Source organism: Mesoplodon mirus, assembly GCF_964341445.2.
Source record: "Mesoplodon mirus genome assembly, chromosome: 14".
Lineage (NCBI taxonomy): Eukaryota > Metazoa > Chordata > Mammalia > Artiodactyla > Ziphiidae > Mesoplodon > Mesoplodon mirus.
The window spans coordinates 83,238,205-83,262,605 of NC_138990.1; the positions used below are offsets into that span (position 1 = coordinate 83,238,205).

At 38.4% G+C, this 24,401-nt stretch overlaps 1 protein-coding gene across 3 annotated transcripts in view; it reads right to left on the minus strand.

Moving 5' to 3' along the window:
- The window catches only part of GFPT1 (glutamine--fructose-6-phosphate transaminase 1), a 72,574-nt gene that overhangs the window by 31,522 nt on the left and 16,651 nt on the right, over nt 1–24,401 (minus strand). For 2 of the 3 annotated variants that reach the window (XM_082643350.1, XM_082643352.1), the window contains 6 exons: nt 19,649–19,774; nt 7,481–7,539; nt 6,012–6,146; nt 4,544–4,605; nt 3,194–3,273; nt 2,941–2,994 (listed from right to left, as the gene is read on the minus strand). In XM_082643350.1, the coding sequence (XP_082499476.1) occupies nt 2,941–2,994; nt 3,194–3,273; nt 4,544–4,605; nt 6,012–6,146; nt 7,481–7,539; nt 19,649–19,774 (516 nt within the window). The remainder of the gene's footprint in view (nt 1–2,940; nt 2,995–3,193; nt 3,274–4,543; nt 4,606–6,011; nt 6,147–7,480; nt 7,540–19,648; nt 19,775–24,401) is intronic. The other variant, XM_082643351.1, reaches the window with a different exon arrangement.

A 24,401-nucleotide genomic window follows, 5' to 3' on the forward strand; every position in this document is an offset into this window, starting at 1 on the left:
ATAGAGTTAACAGAATCAGCACATATCTAGAAAACCATGGCTGATATATAAATATACAAAATTTTCTACAAAATCAACAAAAAAACATAGCAATGCAAAATAATTCCAGCAACTTTTCAATGCCAGGTAGATCCCCCTATTTCCATGCAACAAGCCAACAAGAACAACGGGCATAGAGTGAAAGAGCAACTATTAAAGACAGCGTGGCAGATACAGTGCTGTGTTATACGTTCTTTAATGTAATATTTCTTTTCCAAGTAAAAGGCAAATAATTAATGTCACTGTCATTTTTAATGTACGTATAGCCTAATTTTAATTTAACTTCATACAAAACTTAATGAAATTAATACATATAAGTTTGTATACTTAAACTTATCATTAAAATTACATTAAAAATATCAAAACTGTGCAGTGAAAAATAAAATGAAGCCTAGTGGCATATTTTTATTATCTCCTAACAAAACTTCTCTAGATTTTAACAGCAAGTCAGCATAACAAGTCAAAGTTCAGGCTACACTAATTCTGATCTAAAAACAAAACAAAGATACTTATAACTCTCTAACCATGGTATATCATACATGGCAGCTACTGCTAAGGACTGGAACTATAAAACCAGAACCTCTCCTTTCTTAAAACTGGATTTTCTTACATTACTTTTATGTCAGGATAAAGTATAGTCCTTTTGCAATGATAATATCTTTTAATTCTAGCACTTTAGAATTCTGGCATTTCTACTTAATTTGTCAAGCTATTGTTGAAGAACTTTTTTCCTCTCTGCTTATTCACAACTGAAGTCAAAACTAGAAGGCATAATGAAGTTTGACAAATTTGCCAAATACAGAAAATACTATTAACTGAAGGCTATATAAATGTCACAGAGACAAAAAAGCACCTTTCTCTAAGATCAGGACATAGTGGACCTTGTAACCAATGGATACAATGGCCAGAGGATACCATAAATATACTTGTAAAAACTCATATAGTGTCCATCCTCTAAAATGCAAGTCTATAAAAACTTGATAGTAATTATTCTTAGTAACATACATTCAAAGTTCTCCACAATCCATGATTATTTGGTGTGTTTTAGGCATGAAAGTAAAATAGCTCTTTCCATCCAAATTCAACAGCAGAAAAGATACCACACTTTGAAAAACAAGTATAAGATGACATCCCAGAGAAGATAACACTATAAAAAGATAAAACAGATCAGTGTTTGCCAGGGGCTGGGTATGGGGCCAAGGGTTGACTACAGAGGGTCAGCTGAGGGAACTTTTTAGGGGATAAATTGTTCTTTATCTTGATTGTGGAGGTGATTATACAACTCTATGCGTTTGACAGAACTCATGAAATTGTACATCAAAAAGAGTGAACTTTACTGTACGAAAAAGGTAAATTAAAAAATAGGCAAAAGGATAGGCCAGCACCTACATTTAAAAATTTTTAAATACAACTAGCTTTGGTTATAAAATATCCTACTGGGGTTGAGTTTCACCATATTCTTTCTACAAATATTGGTTATTTCCTTCTTCAAGTAACAGGGTATATTTAAATACAATATTCAGAAGAATTCAAGGTATCACTGCCTATTTAAGTGAAAAGAATATTACCACTTGACATCTATATGTCTGTTACAATCTGTAAAATGTCTTCCCATCTACTGTTTATCTCCTCTGATTTCACTTAAGTGGAAACGATTGTTATCATCCTGCTTTATTTGGTCAGTAGCTATACCTGGAGAAAATAGCAAATGCTTGAAAGCCAGTCCAGCGTTTTCCCCTTTATACAGCCTCTTCAATAAGAGGCTGTACTTTTTAAACTAAACTCTGCTAAGCCATACATTATCTACCTACTAGGAGCTAGAGAAATCAGGGTTACTAAAACACAACCCCTGATCTCAAAAAGATGTCTCACGATAAATTTTTCTTCCAACTTCTTAAGACCTTAGCCAATGTTTTTCCATTGCTTCTAAAAGCAGCCTAAGACATTGTACAAGGTAACATATCACATAAGTAATATATACACAAGCAGAATTATTAACAGAAATCTAGAACTCTGGATCCAAAATTTATACTGGTAGGCTAGTTTTTTTTTCTGAAAAGAGAGGGAGGCAAGGAGGAAAATAAGTTCTAACATCTCAGGACTGAAGGTTATTTAAGGAAATAACTTTCTGCTCTAGGTAAAACAGTGAAAGCAGCTACTATCTAAAGATGAATAGGTTTAGAGTACTTTGCTACATCTTTTTCAAGAAACCAAGAATTATGCATTAATAATATGGGTTTCAATTTCCTGAATTTACCATTCCCTGTGTCTTTTACAGAGAGCGCTTTTAGTAAAAAAGTAAACAAAAATAACACACCATTTTTTGTCTAATTATATCAATAAAATGATCCAGTTTGTACAGCTAAAAAGATAAACTTCAAATGTAAATTAAAAAAAAACTCCAAATTCAAACAAAGCCCATCAGGTATCAAATGTAAAAATATAAACGTAAGATGGCATGCATAAAACAAAATCCATTTAAACATATTTCAGTTAAAAATTAGGCTAAATTATTCAAATAACTACCACAGAGGTCAACCTACAATAGCCTAGCACGCAAACACAATGCTCTTTTCCTAATCTCAGCATCTTATTTATAATAATGTATCCTACATGGTTTTAATTTAAAACAAAGGAAAAAACTTTAAAATTTCAACTATTTCCTCAAATCTCAGAGATCTTAAAGAAACAAATTATTAAAAGCAGTTTTCTAAATGCCAAAAGCAGACAGACAAAATACACTCCACAAATTAGAAATATAATGTCAAAATATGTTTCCCCATAAAATAAGCATATTTTTAGAGGCCCAGCACATTCATTCACTCCAAGAACAAAGAATTAGTAAAGAATGAACAAAAGAGGATAAGATTCCTCCCCATCCATGCAGAGTGCATTTCCCACCTCTTTCTCCCTGTGATCCCCACCATGTGAATTTTGATCCAATCTGAGTCCTAGCTAAGGATATACAACAGAAAAAAATTCTACTTGTCAGAGAAATCACAAAAACAAATTCTTTTCATGTCTAGACAGAACTATATATATGAGTGGATCTGACCAAAGGGGCATTTAATCAATTTTAGGAAAATTATTCTTTGTAACTACTACACTCAATTTATACATTTTTCCCATGGCATGATGTAGGAATAGTTTTTACCTGTTCTGTAGAGGATTGGAATGTGATCAGTAGATAGTTTATGTTCACTTCGTACACCAATCAACAAAGGGCTACCTCGTCTGTTAGTACAAAATTAAACAGAATTAAACCGTTTTTATAAGTAATGCACTAATGATACAAAATTTAAATGATGAGGGAACGCTCTGCAAATAATGTTTAAACTCTCCCTCCAAGTTCAACTTCAGATATAACAAAAGAACGACATAAACAGAGTTTTTAAAAAATATTCAGAGGTCAGCCAACTATGACCCACAGGCCAGGTTTGTCTATTTTTACTGGAACACAGCCATGCCCTTTCTTCTACACATTTTCTACAACTGCTTTCACACTACGACAGCAAAACTAAGTGGTTGCCACAGAGGCAACATGGCCCAGAAAGCCTAAAATATTTACTACCTGGCCTGTTACAGAACAAGTTTGCAGACCCCTGTTCTATAATGATGCATTAGGAAGTTTTCTCCTTTTTAATGTAAAATGGAACCTTTCTTTTGATGTGTGAACAATATACGAACATTAGTCCCCTTGACTTCATTTTAAAGACAGCTCTCTCTTACCAACTCTTAGGGTTCCACACTGTTCTAAAAAGGACTTCATGATTAGGCTTGAATATCCCAGCAAAAGTAGTAATGGTACAATTATCTAGGACTCTGTCTAGAATATAGAGTTCTGAAAAATATGGATATTTTACAAAATATTCAACATCCAAATTCACAAAGTAACAATGGTACCCCACTACAAACAAAAGGCCAATTATAAATGCCAAAATGTTTTTGCTTTGTTAAGGGATTCTGTTACACGGAATAGTGGTAAAACAACAGACAAGAAGGGCATATGAATATAAATACAGTCGACCTCCCATATGCATGGGTTCCACATCTGCAAATTCAACCAACTGCAGATTGAAAATATTCGGGGAAAAAAAATTCCAGAAAGTTCCAAAAAGCAAAACTTGAATTTGCCACACACTGGCAACTATTTACACACTACCATTTGCATTGTATTTACAACTATGTATATAACATTTACATTACATTAGGGTATGTAAGTAATCTAGAGATGATTTAAAGTGTACAGGAGTATGTATCTAGGTTATACGCAAACACTACACCATTTTATATAGGGGACTTGCAAATCCATGGATTTTGGTATTCACGGGAGCTCCTAGAACCAATTCCCCCATGGATACCAAGGGATGACTAACACAAATATCTCTAAAAGAGGACAGAGCCGTTATGGTGAAGGGCCATTCATAGTGTACAGGGAATAAGCTTATAATTCTGAAGTTTCAAAATACATATAATTATTAGTCATTATTAAATTTATATATACCTTGTGCCTACTGCTTGGCCAGGAAAATGAACACTTTTAAATACAAGTGCAAAAGCACCTTCCTATAGAGGGAAAAAAAATGCATTAGCAATATATATAATAATCAATTATCAAATGTGAAATGCCTAAAATATACTGGCTTCAGCATAGAAGTGTTTTGTTCACACAGCTACTCTTTTGCACTAGTTTATAAATGAGTCTAAATTTTAGGTAGACACTTACTCCTGAGCTTTGATGTATCCAAGATCCACTTTTTAACCCAGCCCACTCTTGAAATGGGCTCAGTAGATAATAGCTCCTAAACAGACCATTCTAAAGACACCTTTGTACATACCACCAATACTTCTCAATAGGTACATCACATCTCCCATACTACGCATTAGTAAGGGAAGGGCAGAATCAGAAAAGATCCCGAGCTCCATATCCAAAACCCATTCTCTGGCCCAGTAATTCTATACCACTGTTAACTTCCATTCTTTTTGTCCTTGATATTGGAGACATAAATATACACAATCACAATTATTAGCATGCACACCATACCGCCCCCTCAACCCAAAATCCTCAGGGACAGGGCCTAAGGAAATCAAGAATGAATAAATGAGGAACATAAGGTAGGAGAAGGAAGGAACAGAAAAACTGGGTTATACGAGTAGAAACAAGAAAAGGCTGGGAAGGCACACTACTCTGCCTTGAGTAAAGAGAAGGAACAGTTCTCTATCTTCTCTACCTTCCTGACTCCTTTTGCTGCAGACATCATAAGATTTGGGTGGAGATGGGAGGTAAGGGTTGGACCTTCATAGAGAAGTAAAGGGCTTTTAAATGGGAAAGCCAGAGTTATGAGTGGGATTGGGGTGGGGGGTGGAAGTCACTATGTATTTGGATCTTTGTGTATCTTTGATATCTTTAATCTTTAATTAGGACAACTGGGATGAGATCAAAAACAATATCACTTTTCTCTCGGGTTGGGAAATAATTTTCTGTAAAGATACAGGGCCAAGGAAGAGTCCCCATAAGGAAAAATGAGTTGACTGTACTGGCTGAGAGACATGCAGCCATTTATCCCAGAATAAAGAGTGTGTATTTCACCGAAGCTACCCTTCGCTAAGTTATTGACTAGAAGAACACTTGAATGAGCAGGAAGCAAGAAAGTGATGAATCCCCAACTGTGCGTACTGTGTACACGTTTGTGTGTGGTGTGTATGGGTTTATATGTGTGTGTATGCATAGTTTACGGACAAACTGCTTTTGGATTATTTTTAGTTCCCATGACACTAAACTACAGTGAAAGAAGTAAAATCATTAAAACATCAGTCTCTCAAAATTATTCAAGTTGAATAGTTATATACATGGGAAATAAAAGCAAAAAATACTTAAGAAATTAGCATAATTCCTACTTATCAAAGTTATTTTTAAGCGTTTATTGTGATTAATGTTGGCAATAATTATCCTTAAAAGTGTGGTTTAATACCAATTGTTGGATGACTCTCTCCACCAAGGTAGTAAAACTTGTATCTTGACTTTCCCGATTGTCATACATGTACTTAACAAGCTTGGCAATTGTCTCTGTGTCTGTTTCAGATTCAAAGTCATAGCCTTTGCTTTCCTGTAATTAGAAAGGAAAAAATTTTGACCCATTCAAGGAAATATTCATAATATCTAAATCTTTTCTACACAATTTTTCCTCAAAAATCTCATTACCCAACTTCTAGTCTTTTCTTGACCACCACACCCTGATTACCCAATCTTTAAAGTTAAGGTCACCATCTAATTACGGTGAACCCAAAATAGTGAGGTGACCAAACATACTTATAATTATATAAATCTATATATGTCATATATGAATTAAATACATTTTAAAATAATTAAAATATAATGAAATATATAACATTCACAAACCACTAATTCCATTATGAATATAATGATTACTTCTTTTTTTTATAAATTTATTTATTTATTTTTGGCTGTGTTGGGTCTTCGTTGTTGCTGCACGGGCTTTCTTTAGTTGGGTCGAGTGGGGGCTACCCTTTGTTGCAGTGCACAGGCTTCTCATTATGGCGGCTTCTCTTGTTGCAGAGCACGGGCTTCTCCTTGTGGTGGCTTCTCTTGTTGTGGAGCATGGGCTCTAGGCGCATGGGCTTCAGTAGTTGTGGCACACGGGCTCAGTAGTTGTGGCTCCCGGGCTCTAGAGCGCAGGCTCAGTAGTTGTGGCGCACGGCCTTAGTTGCTCTGCGGCATGTGGGATCTTCCCGGACCAGGGCTCGAACCCGTGTCCCCTGCATTGGCAGGCGGATTCTTAACCACTGTGCCACCAGGGAAGCCCATGATTCCTTCTTAAATGATGATATTTCACTGTCCAATACAGTGGCCATTAGCTATACGTGGCTATTTAAATTTAAAGTGAAATAAAATTTCAAATTTAGTTCCTCATTCATCCTACCTCAACAGCCACATGTGGACAGTGGCTACCATATTGGGACAGTACACGTATAGAAAGTTTCCATCACTGCAGAATGCTGAACCGGACAGCTCTGAGAAGTCACTCATGAAGTCATCATCATTACCATTACTATATAGTACACAGCTATTTAGGGCATGGAGCCTTCACTCAATCTGTCTTGAGTCTTTTAACACCCTAGAATCTTTTAAAAATGACACGGTCTCTCACAATGCAAAGACATCCCCCCAAATTCCAATTTTATTTAAGCTTTTGGGTCATTTATAATCAAGCCAAATAATTATTTTCTTTTCATATAAGAAACAAAAAAGTTGTACTGTCAACAAAAAAAAGTCCAATAAACCACCATATCCTTTAACTGTCTTAGGAATTCTTTGATCACATCGAGATAGGATTTACTGCATATCCCAACAAACAACCTCAATGCTCTCATTAGAAGTATTCTTCAAAGACTGGTAGTCTTTTTAGGTCACTTTACTTACCAAAAACTTTTTCAAGTCTTTGTAGTTGGTGATGATTCCATTGTGAATAACAATAAATTCTAAAAGAGATAAAAGTATTGATGACCAAAAAATTATAGGTCTAATAAACACTATAAATTGCCATTACTATTAGATTTTTCTCAAGTCAAAAAATTTGTTACATGCTATACTTTCAGGTGTAATCCAGTATTATCCACTTTTCATCATCAGATTACCCTCAGGTAGACAGCACAGTTCACATGTAGAAGCACACAGTGCTAAGAGGTGGGTATAGTGGGTTAATATAATAAACTGGAGTCTAGAGACATCAACTTCAGTTGTAGCTGGTAGCTAAACTACCAGTCCAGTGCCACCATGTAAAAGAAGCAGGTTCCCTGGGCCAGTTTCCTCATTTGCAAAATGAAAGGGTTGAACTAAATAACTATTATTCTCACTTCTTTGTTCATTCATTCTTATGCATAAAACATTCCTAAGTTTAAAGAAAAAAGGCTTCATTCAATTTACACTAAATGAGTTTAAAACCAAAGTTAAAGAATTGAGAAAAAACGGACAGTTACTCAGTTCTATAGTTTAATTTACTTATCTGAGGTCCAGAAAACTCCCAGAATGTCAGATAAACCAAAGTTAAAGAAGCATTTCAAGATCAAACACAGAAGACAGTGGGATAATTTTCATCTTTTTTTGATTAAATAACTTTCAAAAATGTAAGAATGTGCAATCAGGAGTTGACAATATTATTTGTAGCCACTGACAGTGTATGTAAAGTAAAGGCAACTAATGTGGATTTCTTATTTAAAGTTCATGTAAATCAGGAGAGAAATTACCACTAAATTCAATTTTATATCAAATTATCAAAATGTTTTTTAATGTAAAGATCTGACATTAAGTGAGCTTGAACTGAACACGTTCATTACAAACCAAATGTTAAACACTTCACTAGATTTCTAAGAAAAGATACCACAAAATGATACTACAAAAATAAATCTTAAAATTTTAATGCTAGAACACAGAGAATCATAAATAGCTGATATAAAGCCTTAAATTAAAGCCAAATTTTCAAAATATAACATATAGTTTTTCAGAAATCTTTTATAAAGACCTTGTCAGTATTAAAAGTTTGAGTAGTTAACATTCTAATCCAGTAATTATGTGAAGCACGAAAAACCTAAAAAGGTAGCTACTGAATTAAACTACAAAATCTTACCTCAAAGGGATATATATACACACATACATACATATATACACATATGAATGTATTCACTTATTTTTTAAAATTATGGAAGAATAGACTCAAAAATTTTGTTAAATGTTTATATACAGGAAGAGATGGAATAAGGAAGAGGAAATAAGATAGAAGCTAGACTTATTTTAGTATGCCTTTTTTATAGGTATGACCTCGGAACTATGCAAATATTTTAAATAGTTTTAAATAAAAATTATTTTTAAAGAAAATCAATTCCTAAAACTCAAAATAAAACATATTAACATAATGCTATACCCAGCTAGTAGAACAATTACATACAGAAGGATTATTCCAAGTGACTCCAAAACATAGTAATTTGATTATACATCCCTAGAGAGATATACCCTAAGGACAAAAAAATAAACAAAAAACAGTCAACATACTGTTATGGTAGTGTTGACATTATGATTCCATTGTACATGTAACATCGGATAGATCAAAAAAGTATGTTGCTGGTGTTAAGAACTAAGTTTTTAAGTGTGACTGAAAAGAAATACATAAACCAATGAGGTTAAGTAAAAGCCTTACAGCCCTGGATTTGAATTGAAAGTGTTAGTGTAAAATTATGTTGTGTTTTCTCTTTAAATTTATACATGCACATACACAGAGGTATATATATTTCCTAGCTCTGCTCACTGAAAAGGCCTAGGTGCAACGAGCACTTCTAAGACCTGGTTTAGTCTTTTTTTTTTTTTTTTGGCAGTGCAATATAGAAGTACATGGTGTTACTAGCTTGAGCTAACAGAAGTTTTAAAAGATGACCATTTACTATCAAGTAGCCTCATAACAGAAATGTATCTCAAGCTGCCAAGGCTGTAGAAAATATGCAGGATGGGATGGAGATTATTCTTGTGTTTAACAGGGTAAAAGAGTTAATTGCTGGCCCAGCACTATAACTGTACTTATTTGGAAAAAAACTGTTTTGTTTCAATGATGGTTTCATCTTTCATTTCTTTCAGCTAGGTGGGAAATAAAAGGACACGTGCTTTCCTGAGTTTTACATGTTCTTGTTAATACACGTTCTGTTTCAGCAGGCTGCCATCCATTAAGCCTGCAGGAGTCCTCCTGGGTATTCCTGAATTGTGTTGTGTACATGTGTGTACACATGAGAGCTTGTCTTCTTACAGCATTTAGTTGCTGTTTGCCTTTTTGTTGGATAAAATATTAGCAATGTATCCTTTCCATATTCCCTGCCATCAAACCTATTATGATCCAAAACCCTCATCAAACATCTGGTTTTAGAACTTCGGAGATGGTAGTAAAAAAAAAAATTCTTGGACAAACCATCCCCTCCATAAGCATGGGCCTATGTTTGCCCTCTTCCTACAGGCCTCATCTTCAAATTTTAGTTCTGTCACATAAGAAAATCTCACTCTGTCCCGTGTCCTTTTCTAATCTTGACAAAGATGAAAGTTCCTTCTAGAGCTATCCATGCTCCTCAGATCTGCTGTGTGCGCTGTGCGGACTCCCAGTGAAGTGGAGGGTGACAGCAGGCGGTAGACTCTAAGGCACTTTCCTCCACGTAGATTGGCAGGTTGTCCCTCCCCGCTCTCCCAAGAAGATGACCTGATGCATCCTGGCTCCGTGTTCACACAGCTTGTCACTGCGGCAGAAGACACATCTACGCCTTTGTTATTCAAACGTGGGTGGCTCTCTAGCATGACTAAATAACACGGGAACAATCCATCTCTAAATAAATACTACTGTGCTATTTCTTCTAGAGGTGCCTCTGCTGATGTATTTCTAAGCCACACCAGTCTTTCCAGTTTCAGTGGTGGAATGCGGCCCCCTAGTTACTGTTGGGGGGTTACTTTAAGCATAAAGTACATCCTCCAACAGTTTTAAAATACTTGTGACTTCAGACATCAGTTCAGAGAGCTTACACTTTGTCAGCCTTCACCTGCTCCTTAATTCTCGACACTACGAGGTGGAGTTATCAATGAGATCACAGAAGCTACTGCTGGAAAAGTTTGTAAGACAAAAAGTCATCACATGTTTCTTGACTGTCATAACTGAGCAATGTTTTCTAAGTCTGAGATGTAGGCTTTGGAGGAGTAATGGTAACAAGTTATCTGAGTATCCAAGAGTCTGAAAGACCTCTCTGGAAATATAAATATATAACAAAGAGAGAAGACAGTTATCAGGGAGGATGCTTACTTACACAGTGAAACTTGGATCTGATTGTTCTCCTGGCACAAAGGAACGAGTACTTTCAACAGGACATCTACACACTAAGAGGTGGTATGGCAATTAATTTCAGGGCAAAACTGAATCAAGCATTGTATATTTTGGAAGAAAACTTTCGGTTTTTTTGTTTTTTTCTTTTTTGCTTTATAACAAATTTAATCAGTTATACATATACATATGTTCCCATATCCCCTCCCTTTTGCGTCTCCCTCCCACCCTCCCTATCCCACCCCTCCAGGCGGTCACAAAGCACCGAGCTGATCTCCCTGTGCTATGCGGCTGCTTCCCACTAGCTATCTACCTTACGTTTGGTAGTGTATATATGTCCATGCCGCTCTTTCACTTTGTCACAGCTTACCCTTCCCCCTCCCCATATCCTCAAGTCCATTCTCTAGTAGGTCTGTGTCTTTATTCCTGTCTTACCCCTATGTTCTTCATGACATTTTTTTTCTTAAATTCCATATATATGTGTCAGCATACAGTATTTGTCTTTCTCTTTCTGACTTACTTCACTCTGTATGACAGACTCTAGGTCCATCCACCTCATTACAAATAGCTCAATTTCATTTCTTTTTATGGCTGAATAATATTCCATTGTATATATGTGCCACATCTTCTTTACCCATTCATCCGATGATGGACACTTAGGTTGTTTCCATCTCCGGGCTATTGTAAATAGGGCTGCTATGAACATTTTGGTACATGTCTCTTTTTGAATTATGGTTTTCTCAGGGTATATGCCCAGTAGTGGGATTGCTGGGTCATATGGTAGTTCTATTTGTAGTTTTTTAAGGAACCTCCATACAGTTCTCCATAGCGGCTGTACCAATTCACATTCCCACCAGCAGTGCAAGAGTGTTCCCTTTTTTCCACACCCTCTCCAGCATTTATTGTTTCTAGATTTTTTGATGATGGCCATTCTGACTGGTGTGAGATGATATCTCATTGTAGTTTTGATTTGCATTTCTCTAATGAGTAAAGATGTTGAGCATCCTTTCATGTGTTTGTTGGCAGTCTGTATATCTTCTGCGGAGAAATGTCTATTTAGGTCTTCTGTCCATTTTTGGATTGGGTTGTTTGTTTTTTTGTTATTGAGCTGCATGAGCTGCTTATAAATTTTGGAGATTAATCCTTTGTCAGTTGCTTCATTTGCAAATATTTTCTCCCATTCTGAGGGTTGTCTTTTGGTCTTGTTTATGGTTTCCTTTGCTGTGCAAAAGCTTTTAAGTTTCATTAGGTCCCATGTGTTTATTTTTGTCTTTATTTCCATTTCTCTAGGAGGTGGGTCAGAAAGGATCTTGCTGTGATTTATGTCATAGAGTGTTCTGCCAATGTTTTCCTCTAAGAGTTTGATAGTGTCTGGCCTTACATTTAGGTCTTTAATCCATTTTGAGCTTATTTTTGTGTATGGTGTTAGGGAGTGATCTAATCTCATACTTTTACATGTCCCTATCCAGTTTTCCCAGCACCACTTATTGAAGAGACTGTCCTTTCTCCACTGTACATTCCTGCCTCCTTTATCAAAGATAAGGTGACCATATGTCCGTGGGTTTATCTCTGGGCTTTCTATCCTGTTCCATTGATCTATCTTTCTGTTTTTGTGCCAGTACCATACTGTCTTGATTACTGTAGCTTTGTAGTATAGTCTGAAGTCAGGGAGCCTGATTCCTCCAGCTCCATTTTTCGTTCTCAAGATTGCTTTGGCTATTCGGGGTCTTTTGTGATTCCATACAAATTGTGAAATTTTTTGCTCTAGTTCTGTGAAAAATGCCAGTGGTAGTTTGATAGGGATTGCATTGAATCTGTAGATTGCTTTGGGTAGTAGAGTCATTTTCACAATGTTGATTCTTCCAATCCAAGAACATGGTACATCTCTCCATCTATTTGTATCATCTGTAATTTCTTTCATCAGTGTCTTATAATTTTCTGCATACAGGTCTTTTGTCTCCTTAGGTAGGTTTATTCCTAGATATTTTATTCTTTTTGTTGCAATGGTAAATGGGAGTGTTTCCTTGATTTCACTTTCAGATTTTTCATCATTAGTATATAGGAATGCCAGAGATTTCTGTGCATTAATTTTGCATCCTGCAACTTTACCAAATTCATTGATTAGCTCTAGTACTTTTCTGGTAGCATCTTTAGGATTCTCTATGTATAGTATCATGTCATCTGCAAACAGTGACAGCTTTACTTCTTCTTTTCCGATTTGGATTCCTTTTATTTCCTTTTCTTCTCTGATTGCTGTGGCTAAAACTTCCAAAACTAGGTTGAATAAGAGTGGTGAGAGTGGGCAACCTTGTCTTGTTCCTGATCTTAGTGGAAATGGTTTCAGTTTTTCACCATTGAGGACGATGCTGGCTGTGGGTTTGTCATATATGGCCTTTATTATGTTGAGGAAAGTTCCCTCTATGCCTACTTTCTGCAGGGTTTTTATCATAAATGGGTGTTGAATTTTGTCGAAAGCTTTCTCTGCATCTATTGAGATGATCATATGGTTTTTCTCCTTCAATTTGTTAATATGGTGTATCAGGTTGATTGATTTGCGTATATTGAAGAATCCTTGCATTCCTGGAATAAACCCCACTTGATCATGGTGTATGATCCTTTTAATGTGCTGTTGGATTCTGTTTGCTAGTATTTTGTTGAGGATTTTTGCATCTATGTTCATCAGTGATATTGGCCTGTAGTTTTCTTTCTTTGTGACATCCTTGTCTGGTTTTGGTATCAAGGTGATGGTAGCCTCGTAGAATGAGTTTGGGAGTGTTCCTCCCTCTGCTATATTTTGGAAGAGTTTGAGAAGGATAGGTGTTAGCTCTTCTCTAAATGCTTGATAGAATTCACCTGTGAAGCCATCTGGTCCTGGGCTTTTGTTTGTTGGAAGATTTTTAATCACAGTTTCAATTTCAGTGCTTGTGATTGGTCTGTTCATAATTTCTATTTCTTCCTGATTCAGTCTTGGCAGGTTGTGCATTTCTAAGAATTTGTCCATTTCTTCCAGGTTGTCCATTTTATTGGCATAGAGTTGTTTGTAGTAATCTCTCATGATCTTTTGTATTTCTGCAGTGTCAGTTGTTACTTCTCCTTTTTCATTTCTAATTCTATTGATTTGAGTCTTCTCCCTTTTTTTCTTGATGAGTCTGGCTAATGGTTTATCAATTTTGTTTATCTTCTCAAAGAACCAGCTTTTAGTTTTATTGATCTTTGCTATCGTTTCCTTCATTTCTTTTTCATTTATTTCTGATCTGATTTTTATGATTTCTTTCCTTCTGCTAACTTTGGGATGTTTTTGTTCTTCTTTCTCTAATTGCTTTAGGTGCAAGGTTAGGTTGTTTATTCGAGATGTTTCCTGTTTCTTAAGGTGGGATTGTATTGCTATAAATTTCCCTCTTAGAACTGCTTTTGCTGCATCCCATAGGTTTTGGGTCGTCGTGTCTCCATTGTCATTTGTTTCTAGGTATTTTTTAATTTCCTCTTTGATTTCTTCAGTGATCACTTTGTTATTAAGTAGTGTATTGTTTAGCCTCCATGTGTTTGTATTTTTTACAGCTCTTTTCCTGTAATTGATATCTAGTCTCATAGCACTGTGGTCGGAAAAGATACTTGATACAATTTCAATTTTCTTAAATTTACCAAGGCTTGATTTGTGACCCAAAATATGATCTATCCTGGAGAATGTTCCATGAGCACTTGAGAAAAATGTGTATTCTGTTGTTTTTGGGTGGAATGTCCTATAAATATCAATTAAGTCCATCTTGTTTAATGTATCATTTAAAGCTTGTGTTTCCTTATTTATTTTCATTTTGGATGATCTGTCCATTGGTGAAAGTGGGGTGTTAAAGTCCCCTACTATGATTGTGTTACTGTCGATTTCTCCTTTTATGGCTGTTAGTATTTGCCTTATGTATTGAGGTGCTCCTATGCTGGGTGCATAAATATTTACAATTGTTATATCTTCTTCTTGGATCAATCCCTTGATCATTATGTAGTGTCCTTCTTTGTCTCTTCTAGTAGTCTTTATTTTAACGTCTATTTTGTCTGATATGAGAATTGCTACTCCAGCTTTCTTTTGGTTTCCATTTGCATGGAATATCTTTTTCCATCCCCTTACTTTCAGTCTGTATGTGTCTCTAGGTCTGAAGTGGGTCTCTTGTAGACAGCATATATATGGGTCTTGTTTTTTTATCCATTCAGCCAATCTGTGTCTTTTGGTGGGAGCATTTAGTCCATTTACATTTAAGGTAATTATCGATATGTATGTTCCTATTCCCATTTTCTTAATTGTTTTGGGTTCGTTATTGTAGGTCTTTTCCTTCTGTTGTGTTTCTTGCCTAGAGAAGTTCCTTTAGCATTTGTTGTAAAGCTGGTTTGGTGGTGCTGAACTCTCTCAGCTTTTGCTTGTCTGTAAACGTTTTAATTTCTCCATCAAATCTGAATGAGATCCTTGCTGGGTAGAGTCATCTTGGTTGCAGGTTTTTCTCCTTCATCACTTTAATTATGTCCTGCCACTCCCTTCTGGCTTGTAGAGTTTCTGCTGAGAGATCAGCTGTTATCCTGATGGGGATTCCCTTGTGTGTTATTTGTTGTTTTTGCCTTGCTGCTTTTAATATGATTTCTTTGTGTTTAATTTTTGACAGTTTGATTAATATGTGTCTTGGCGTATTTCTCCTTGGATTTATTCTGTATGGGACTCTCTGTGCCTCTTGGACTTCACTAACTATTTCCTTTCCCATATTAGGGAAGTTTTCAACTATAATCTCTTCAAATATTTTCTCAGTCCCTTTCTTTTTCTCTTCTTCTTCTGGAACCCCTATAATTCGAATGTTGGTGTGTTTAATGTTGTCCCAGAGGTCTCTGAGACTGTCCTCTGTTCTTTTCATTCTTTTTTCTTTATTTTGCTCTGCAGCAGTTATTTCCACTATTTTATCTTCCACCTCACTTATCCGTTCTTCTGCCTCAGTTATTCTTCTATTGATCCCATCTAGAGTATTTTTTATTTCATGTATTGTGTTTTTAATCGATGCTTGATTCATCTTTAGTTCTTCTAGGTCCTTGTTAACTGTTTCTTGCATTTTGTCTATTCTTTTTCCAAGATTTTGGATCTGGGAAGTAGAATCTTGGATCATCTTTACCATCATTATTCTGAATTCTTTTTCAGGTAGACTGCCTATTACCTCTTCATTTGTTAGATCTGGTGGGTTTTTATCTTGCTCCTTCTCCTGCTGTGTGTTTTTCTGTCTTCTCATTTTGCTTATGTTACTGTGTTTGGGGTCTCCTTTTTGCAGGCTGCAGGTTCGTAGTTCCCGTTGTTTTTGGTGTCTGTCCCCAGTGGCTAAGGTTGGTTTAGTGGGTTGTGTAGGCTTCCTGGTGGAGGGGACTAGTGCCTGTGTTCTGGTGGATGAGGCTGGATCTTGTCTTTCTGGTGGGCAGGTCCACGTCTGGTGGTGTGTTTTGGGGTGTCTGCGGACTTTTTATGATTTTAGGCCACCTCTCTGCTAATGGGTGGCGTTGTGTTCCTGTCTTGCTAGTTGTTTGGCTTAGGGTGTCCAGCACTGTAGCTTGCTGGTCGTTGAGTGAAGCTGGGTGCTGGTGTTGAGATGGAGATCTCTGGAAGATTTTCGCGGTTTGATATTATGTGGAGCTGGGAGGTCTCTTGTGGACCAGTGTCCTGAAGTTGGCTCTCCCACCTCAGAGGCACAGCACTGACTCCTGGCTCCTCAATTTGGGATGATGTGTTGTCTATTCATGTATTCCACAGATGCAGGGTACATCAAGTTGATTGTGGAGCTTTAATCCGCTGCTTCTGAGGCTGCTGGGAGAGGTTTCCCTTCCTCTTCTTTGTTCTCACAGCTCCTGGGTCTCAGCTTTGGATTTGGTCCCGCCTCTGCGTGTAGGTCACCGGAGGGCGTCTGTTCTTCGCTCAGACAGGACAGGGTTAAAGGAGCAGCCTCTTCGGGGACTCTGGCTCACTCAGGCCGGGCGGGAGGGAGGGGCACGGAGTGCGGGGCGAGCCTGCAGCGGCAGAGGTCGGCGTGACGTTGCACCAGCCCGAGGCGCTCCATGCGTTCTCCCAGGGAAGCCGCCCCTGGATCCCGGGACCCCGGCAGTGGCGGGCTGCAGAGGCTCCCGGAAGGGCGGTGTGGGCAGTGACCTGCGCTCGCACACAGGCTTCTTGGCGGCGGCAGCAGCAGCCCCAGCGTCCCACGCCCGTCACTGGGCTCCGCGCTTTCAGTCGTGACTCGCGCCCGTCTGTGGAGCCCCTTTAAGCAGCGCTCTTAATCCCCTCTCCTCGCGCACCAGGAAACCAAGAGGGAAGAAAAAGTCTCTTGCCTCTTCGGCAGCTCCAGAGTTTTCCCGGACTCCCTGCCGGCTAGTTGTGGCACATTAGCCCCCTTCAGGCTGAGTTCTCGCCGCCAGCCCCAGTCCTCTCCCTGCGCTCTGACCGAGGCCCGAGCCTCAGCTTCCAGCGCTGCCCGCCCCGGTGGGCGAGCAGACAAGCCTCTCGGGCTGGTGAGTGCCGCTCGGCACCGATCCTCTGTGCGGGAATCTCTCCGCTTTGCCCTACCCAGGTATGTGGGGGAGTTTCTTGCCTTTTGGGAGGTCCGGGGTCTTCTGCCAGCGTTCAGTAGGTGTTCTGTAGGAGTTGTTCCACGTGTAGCTGTATTTCTGGTGTATCCGTGGGGAGGAAGGTGATCTCCGCGTCTTACTCTTCCGCCATCTTACCCGGAAGTGAAACTTCGGTTTTTTTCATGGAAACTAGACACTCTTCTCTAGTTTACTCAATTTTAAAAATTGAAGATTCTGCATTTATAAAAGGCCTTTTTACGTAAGTAGAATTTCTAATTGACAGATCTAGAAATCAATCTGAATTGGACAAACTATGGATTCAACATGCAGATGAGATTTCCTCCTACAGTTACCTTGATGCAGATTTGATACCCACCCTCAAAAGAATCCTATAAAAAAACAGCTTCAAAACCCCTTTTTAATCACAAGAGTGCAGCAAAACCAGAAGTAAACAACTGCCTGTTAACCTGTTATTTCAAATATCGACTGAAAAGCCAACAGGCATTTTTTTGTGCAACTTTTTAAAACACTGTTATGTTGAAATATCAAATCTGCATGGCACTGTCCCTTCACAGAAGGCAAGAAACTGCCAGCACGTCATGTGGGAGGCCGTCCTTGGTGCTGTCGGCCATGAAAGTGGGCCTCCTTCAGGATCTGGCTGAGGTGCAAGCCAGGGCCTTGGCACAAATGCAGACTGCCTGGCACGGGCTGGGGGTGCTGGCGCTGGGCCCGGCGACGAGGTGGTTTAAGCCACTTTCTGGCCCGCCAGCCCTGGCTATTAACGCTGCTGCTGCTCCCGCCACTATCACTGAGTGAAGACTCTGTGTCCCGGGATCGTGAAAGACAGGCTTTCTACTACTCCTTTTGGTCTTGGGGGGAAGATGATGGTCTTCTTCATCACCACCCCTTCCTTTCCTTGGGCGGAGGCGCTGGCTCACAGCAGCTGATGGAGGGGAGAGACCAGGCGCCACAAAAGGAGGGAGCACAGGGCGCTGTGTTTCGGTGGTCGCCACGCCCACCCCCTCAGGCCTTGGTTCCGCTACTTCCAGCATCTGCTCCAGGCCCCCCATGTCGCAGCTACCACGGCACCCAGGTTTATAGTCTTTAATTATCGTTTCTACTGAAAGGAACTAGGACTCCTTAGAGAAATGACTGATTCCAGGTTTGGGGCAGGATTAGATAAACCTGCAACACCTTGAACTACCAGAAAATAACAAAGAGTACTGAGCCTACTTGGGTCACATCAAAAGGACTCAGGAGTCAACCTGAATAAGCTCCCAATGGGAAGTTTTGTGCATCAATATAGATAATTACTTCTGTGTTTTGAAACAAATGAAATATTTTAAATCCATGAATTTATAATAATACAGTAATTATAAAAAGGAACTCTGTTCACCTTAGAACATTAGAACCGCTTCATTTGAAAAATGGTAAATAAAGGGGAAAAAATCAAACATTTATCTTGCCTTTCCTATACAATCTGTACATCAGGGTAATCAAGTGGTTAATATGGAGAAGTTTCTCTTTATAGAAGTATTTTAGATAATAAATGACGAAGGAAAGATTGTATTAGACTATCACCATTTTATAACCCCTAAAGAAATAATTAATATTGGCAATGATTATCAATGACCTAACACAAAACGAAAAACATCCAAACATTACAGGTACAAACAAATACCATACCAATTTATAACAAACAAAAGGGACAGAGAATCATGTTAAATGACACCACAGGATGCATGCCATTAGCAAGATCTAGACTGTAGGAAACTCTACAGGACAAACAATAGAGTAAACTGCAAGGAAGAAAGGAGAGAAAAGGAAAAGTCTCTTAGGCGACTTAGGAGATAAGTCAGTCTACTAAGTCCTTACCTTTTAGAGATGCACACTTACATAATTACTAATTAAATGCTATGATATCTAGTTATCTGTGATATATCTATCTATATGATATCTATTGGCTTCCAAAATAATCTGGGTGGGGTAGAGAAAAATATAACTGATTATGTATTGATAAATGTTAAAGCTGGGTGATGGATATATCAGGTTCTGTATACTCTCTACATATGAATATGCTTGAAATTTTCCATATTAAGACAATGAAAACAGTCATTCTTCTCCTCTTACTGACCCTCTACAAACACTCCAGAGCATGTACAGTCTGTCCATACCATTATTTTTATCAGAGCGCTGGGGATGGCTATTGACAGGACTGGGTTCGCCATGTGTGGCCCAACGGGTATGAGCTATTCCAAGGTGTACATCAAATTCTATATCCAAATCCATATCTTGTTGTTCTGAAGAAGATAAAATAAAAAATTTCAATATTAAATCATGTTGTAGAGATAATGCTATAAGCTAAAGTTAAATGTAACTATTACAGTTCTGCTCACCTGGAATATATAATTATTGAAACTGAAGGTCAGGCATATTCAAAACAGTAATTAAAAGACTTACAGGAGTTAATGCAGCTGAAATATTTAGGGCAAATGGTTCCAATAACAACCAAAAAAATGTATACAAAGAGACAAAGCATATGTGACAAAATGCTAACAACTGGTAGAACTAGATGAAGTATATGGATGATTAATGTACTATTCTTTCAACTTTTCTGGAGGCTTGAAAATTTTCAGACCTATGGTCAAAAAGAGTTAAGGTGATTTTTAAAAATCTGTATTTAATCCTTTCCTTGAAAAAAATCAGTATCATTTTAATTAGACATGTAAAAAAAATTCATTTTCTCAATGCCACACAACATTATGACTGCAATTTCTTTGGTCCCCAGTGAATGTAATCGTATCTCACACCATAAACTGCAATTATGAAGAGCTTGCATAATCAAAAAATAGTCCTTGAAAACAAAGCAGCACTATGAAAGTATGAGGTTATGGGCTGATGCTCCTCTGTCTTGCAAAGCAGCTGTTCTAATTCCTTCTCTTTACGAACTCTCTCTTCTCGCTTCCTCCAGGGAAAAGAAAAAAAAAAAAGACAGTTCTAGTATAGCATCTACCAGTAATGTCTCTTTCTAATTTCCTAAATAGAAATTTCATTTGGCTAAGAAACCAGATAACAAACCTTATCAGAATTAGGTCTAAATTGAGAACAAAATGCTCAGAAATGTGAACAGGAAAGTCCACACATTTTAGTACATAGTCTTTGTAGATTTTATCCTGGCTTAAACAGAGGTCATCCTAAAATACAAATCTGATAAAGAAACAATGCTTAAAATCCTTAAATAGACTTCCAGTTGCTTAAAATGTGGTTTGCATCCCTAGCTACCCATATGAATCATACTAAACCTGGTCACATGGATTTAAAAAAAGATTCTCAAATTCTAACATACAACCAGAGAACCATTTTCTCACAAGATAAAGCCCCAACACCTTTTCATGGTATACAAAGGCCCTTCACCATCTGGCCCCCACCTACCTTTCCATCCTTCTCTCCCAACCCTCTCCAATCACTCCTCGAAGCTTTCAATGCACTTTTTACAAATAACAGCAGCTAACATTTATGGAGAACTTACTCTGTGCAAGGTACTACAGACATCTCCCCACTCTATCCCTATCACTGTGGCCTAAGCCGCCATCATCTCTACATGGACTACTAAACAGAATCCTAACTGGTCGCCCTGTGTCCAGTCTTCCTCTGTACAATCTAACCAAAGTGATCCTTTCAAAACAGAAGTTAGATCACGTCAGTCCCCTACGCAAAATGTTCCAGTGGCTTCCCACGACACACAAAGTAAAATCCATCATTCTGAAGACCCTCCATGACCTAGCCGTCAGCCTCCTCTCTAGCCTCATCTCCTGCCACTCTCCCTCACTTACTGAGCTCTAGCCCCACTGACTTCCAGCTATAAGCAGGCCAAACTCACAATGAATCCATGCACTTGGTGTTCTCTCTGCCTAGAATTCCCTTCTTCAGACAATCACGTGATCTCTGCTCAAATGTCATCTCTACCATACTTTTTCTTCATGGCACTAATCACTACCTAACGTTATTATTATTATTTTTTTTTAGTTTCTGCTTTATAACAAAGTGAATCAGTTATACATATACATCTGTTCCCATATCCCTTCCCTCTTGCGTCTCCCTCCCTCCCACCCTCCCTATCCCACCCTCCTGGCAGTCACAAAGCACCGAGCTGATCTCCCTGTGCTATGCGGCTGCTTCCCACTACCTAACGTTATTTATTGTTTGTCATCTGGCCCTCTCACTAGACAGTAAGCTCCATCTGGGCAGGGAGTTTGCTTATCTTTTCTTTGCCCTAAGGGCTTAGAACAATGGGTGGTATATAATAGGTACTCAATAAATATTCATTTTGTTATTGAATCCTCACAATACAATTAGGTACTGTTAGGTACAACTGTCCCCATTTTATAGATAAAGAAACTGAGGCTTCATGAGGTCACAGAACCTGCCCTAGGTCACAACTAATAGGAAACAGAGAAAGGATTTGAACCCAAGAGTGCTTGACTCCAGAACCTAAGACTAAAACCACAATGTATACTCTGCCATACTATTATAACATTTATTACATGTTGTCTACCTGGCTTCTGCCAGAATTTAAGATCTACAAAGGTAGCAGCTTGTCTTATTTGAATCGTAAGCACTAAGTTATATAGGACAGATACTCAAACTTTTGTTGGGTAGTTCAATCAATGGATAAAATCATCAATGTATTCTTTTCTGGCTTAACTGTGTTCTGAAAAATTAAGGCGACCTGATAAATGACCTGCAGAAAAGTAAGGATTTCAATTTATTATGACTTAACAGGCAATGCAAGCAGTGAAAACATTTGACTAGTTTTTTGGGTTAACTATAATTAAAAGCAGTATGTGCCCCCACCTGCTGGCAAGAGAAAGTACATTGGAGAAAGCAACAAGAGTCTATAAAATGAACTCATTTCAAATTGATGGTAATTACCATACCTATTTCACTGTTGCCAAAGGAACATTATCTAACGACTAATAAGAAAAAGATCATTGCTATGACAATACGCATATTCCCCGCAAGAAATATTGCATGTTTTATAAATTAATCAGGGCTCCAATCCTGACTCTTCCTATCCACTGTTACTCCATTCTAAAGCCCCTTGTTGAACCTTAAGTCTAGACAATGCTACACTCCGTTTTCTCTCCCCCGCCCGCCGCAAGCTGCCAAGCAACACTGAAGAAAGTCACAAAATTCTGTAAGTTGAGTCCATTTCAAGTTCATGGGTAATTATCAAATCTATTTAACTGTTGCCATTTAATGAACATGTATCCATGTTCCCTATTCACTAAACTGAGAACTCATTCAATTCCCCAACAGCTCATGACATTTTTTATACTCTTTTTAAGCCTCAATCCTACCTATATAGTCCCTCAATCTACCTTACTCAGGTTTCCCCTTCACCTCATAACTCCGTTTTAATTAGCTTTTCTTTTCCCTTTAACTCCTATAAAGGTTAACTCCCCACCTGTGCCTTGACCTGAGCTGTAACGCCTCAATAATTTCCTTTCTTGCATCTTCTGTCTTCCCCCCACCCTTATTACTCCCAAGGTTCCTTGCCCTCTGTGTACCTATTCTCAGATGTCATCTTTCTTTTTAATAGTTCAAACATATTTAATTTGCTGGTAATAATGAAACACTCAAATACCTACACCCAGACAACAAATGTTAACATATAACCATTTGTGCTTTACATCTTTAAGACATAAATTATTTAAAAAATCTTTACTTGTTGTCATGCCCTAGAACAGCAGTCCTCTTCTACCTTTCCTCTGCCCCCAAACTTCACTGCTTTTACTGCTGACACCACCTAATGTCAGTACCTGCTCCTCTGAGCTTCAATTTTCTCATCTGCAAAATGAGGATGATAATTTCACCTACTTCATGGGTTATGACGAGGACTATATAGAAGGCGCCTAGTAGAATGCCTGGGACACAGAAAGCAATCAATAAATGTTAGCAAGTATTATCAAAGTCAGGAGCTACCAAAAAGCAACCTAACGGTCTTCCCTGAGATGTCTTCCTTCCCTTTTGTCTTAAGAGGTTAAACACTAAAACTTGCTGGGAATAATAAAATAAACATCACAAACATCGAAATAACCACACTCCGACTTAACAAATGCTAATGTCTAACCATTTATGCTTTAAATCTTTTTTAAACCCTGAAATGTGGGTTTCCCTGGTGGCACAGTGGTTGAGAATCCACCTGCCAATGCAGGGGACACGGGTTTGAGCCCTGGTCCGGGAAGATCCCACATGCCGTGGAGCAATTGAGCCTGTGCGCCAGAAATACTGAGCCTGCGCTCTAGAGCCCACGAGCCACAACTGCTGAAGCCCGCGTGCTGCAACTACTGAAGCCCACGTGCCTAGAGCCCAGGCTCCACAACAGGAGAAGATGCCACAGTGGGAGGCCCGCGCACCGCAGCGAAGAGTAGCCCCCACTCCTCGCAACTACAGAAAGCCCACGTGCAGCAACAAAGACCCAACGCAGCCAAAAATAACTAATAAATAAACCCTAAAATGTAAAAAAATGCAGTTGGTGCCTTCTTTATACCCTGCTCCATCCTTTTCCTCCCCAGAGGATTCACAAGAGCTTTCCCACCTATGCCTTCAAATTTCCATCATGCTACGATATCCATAAATTATAGTGTTCTTTTTTTTTAAATGGTACAATACTTTGCATATCCTTCTCTAGGTTGCTTTTTTCACTCAACATTAAGTTCTCAGAAATTATGCATGTCCCCACATGCAGAACCAGATCCAGTACACGTCTTTCAAAAGCTACACATGGTTGGGCTTCCCTGGTGGCGCAGTGGTTGGGAGTCCGCCTGCCGATGCAGGGGACACGGGTTCGTATCCCGGTCTGGGAAGGTCCCACATGCCACGGAGCAGCTGGGCTCATGAGCCATGGCCGCTAAGCCTGCGTGT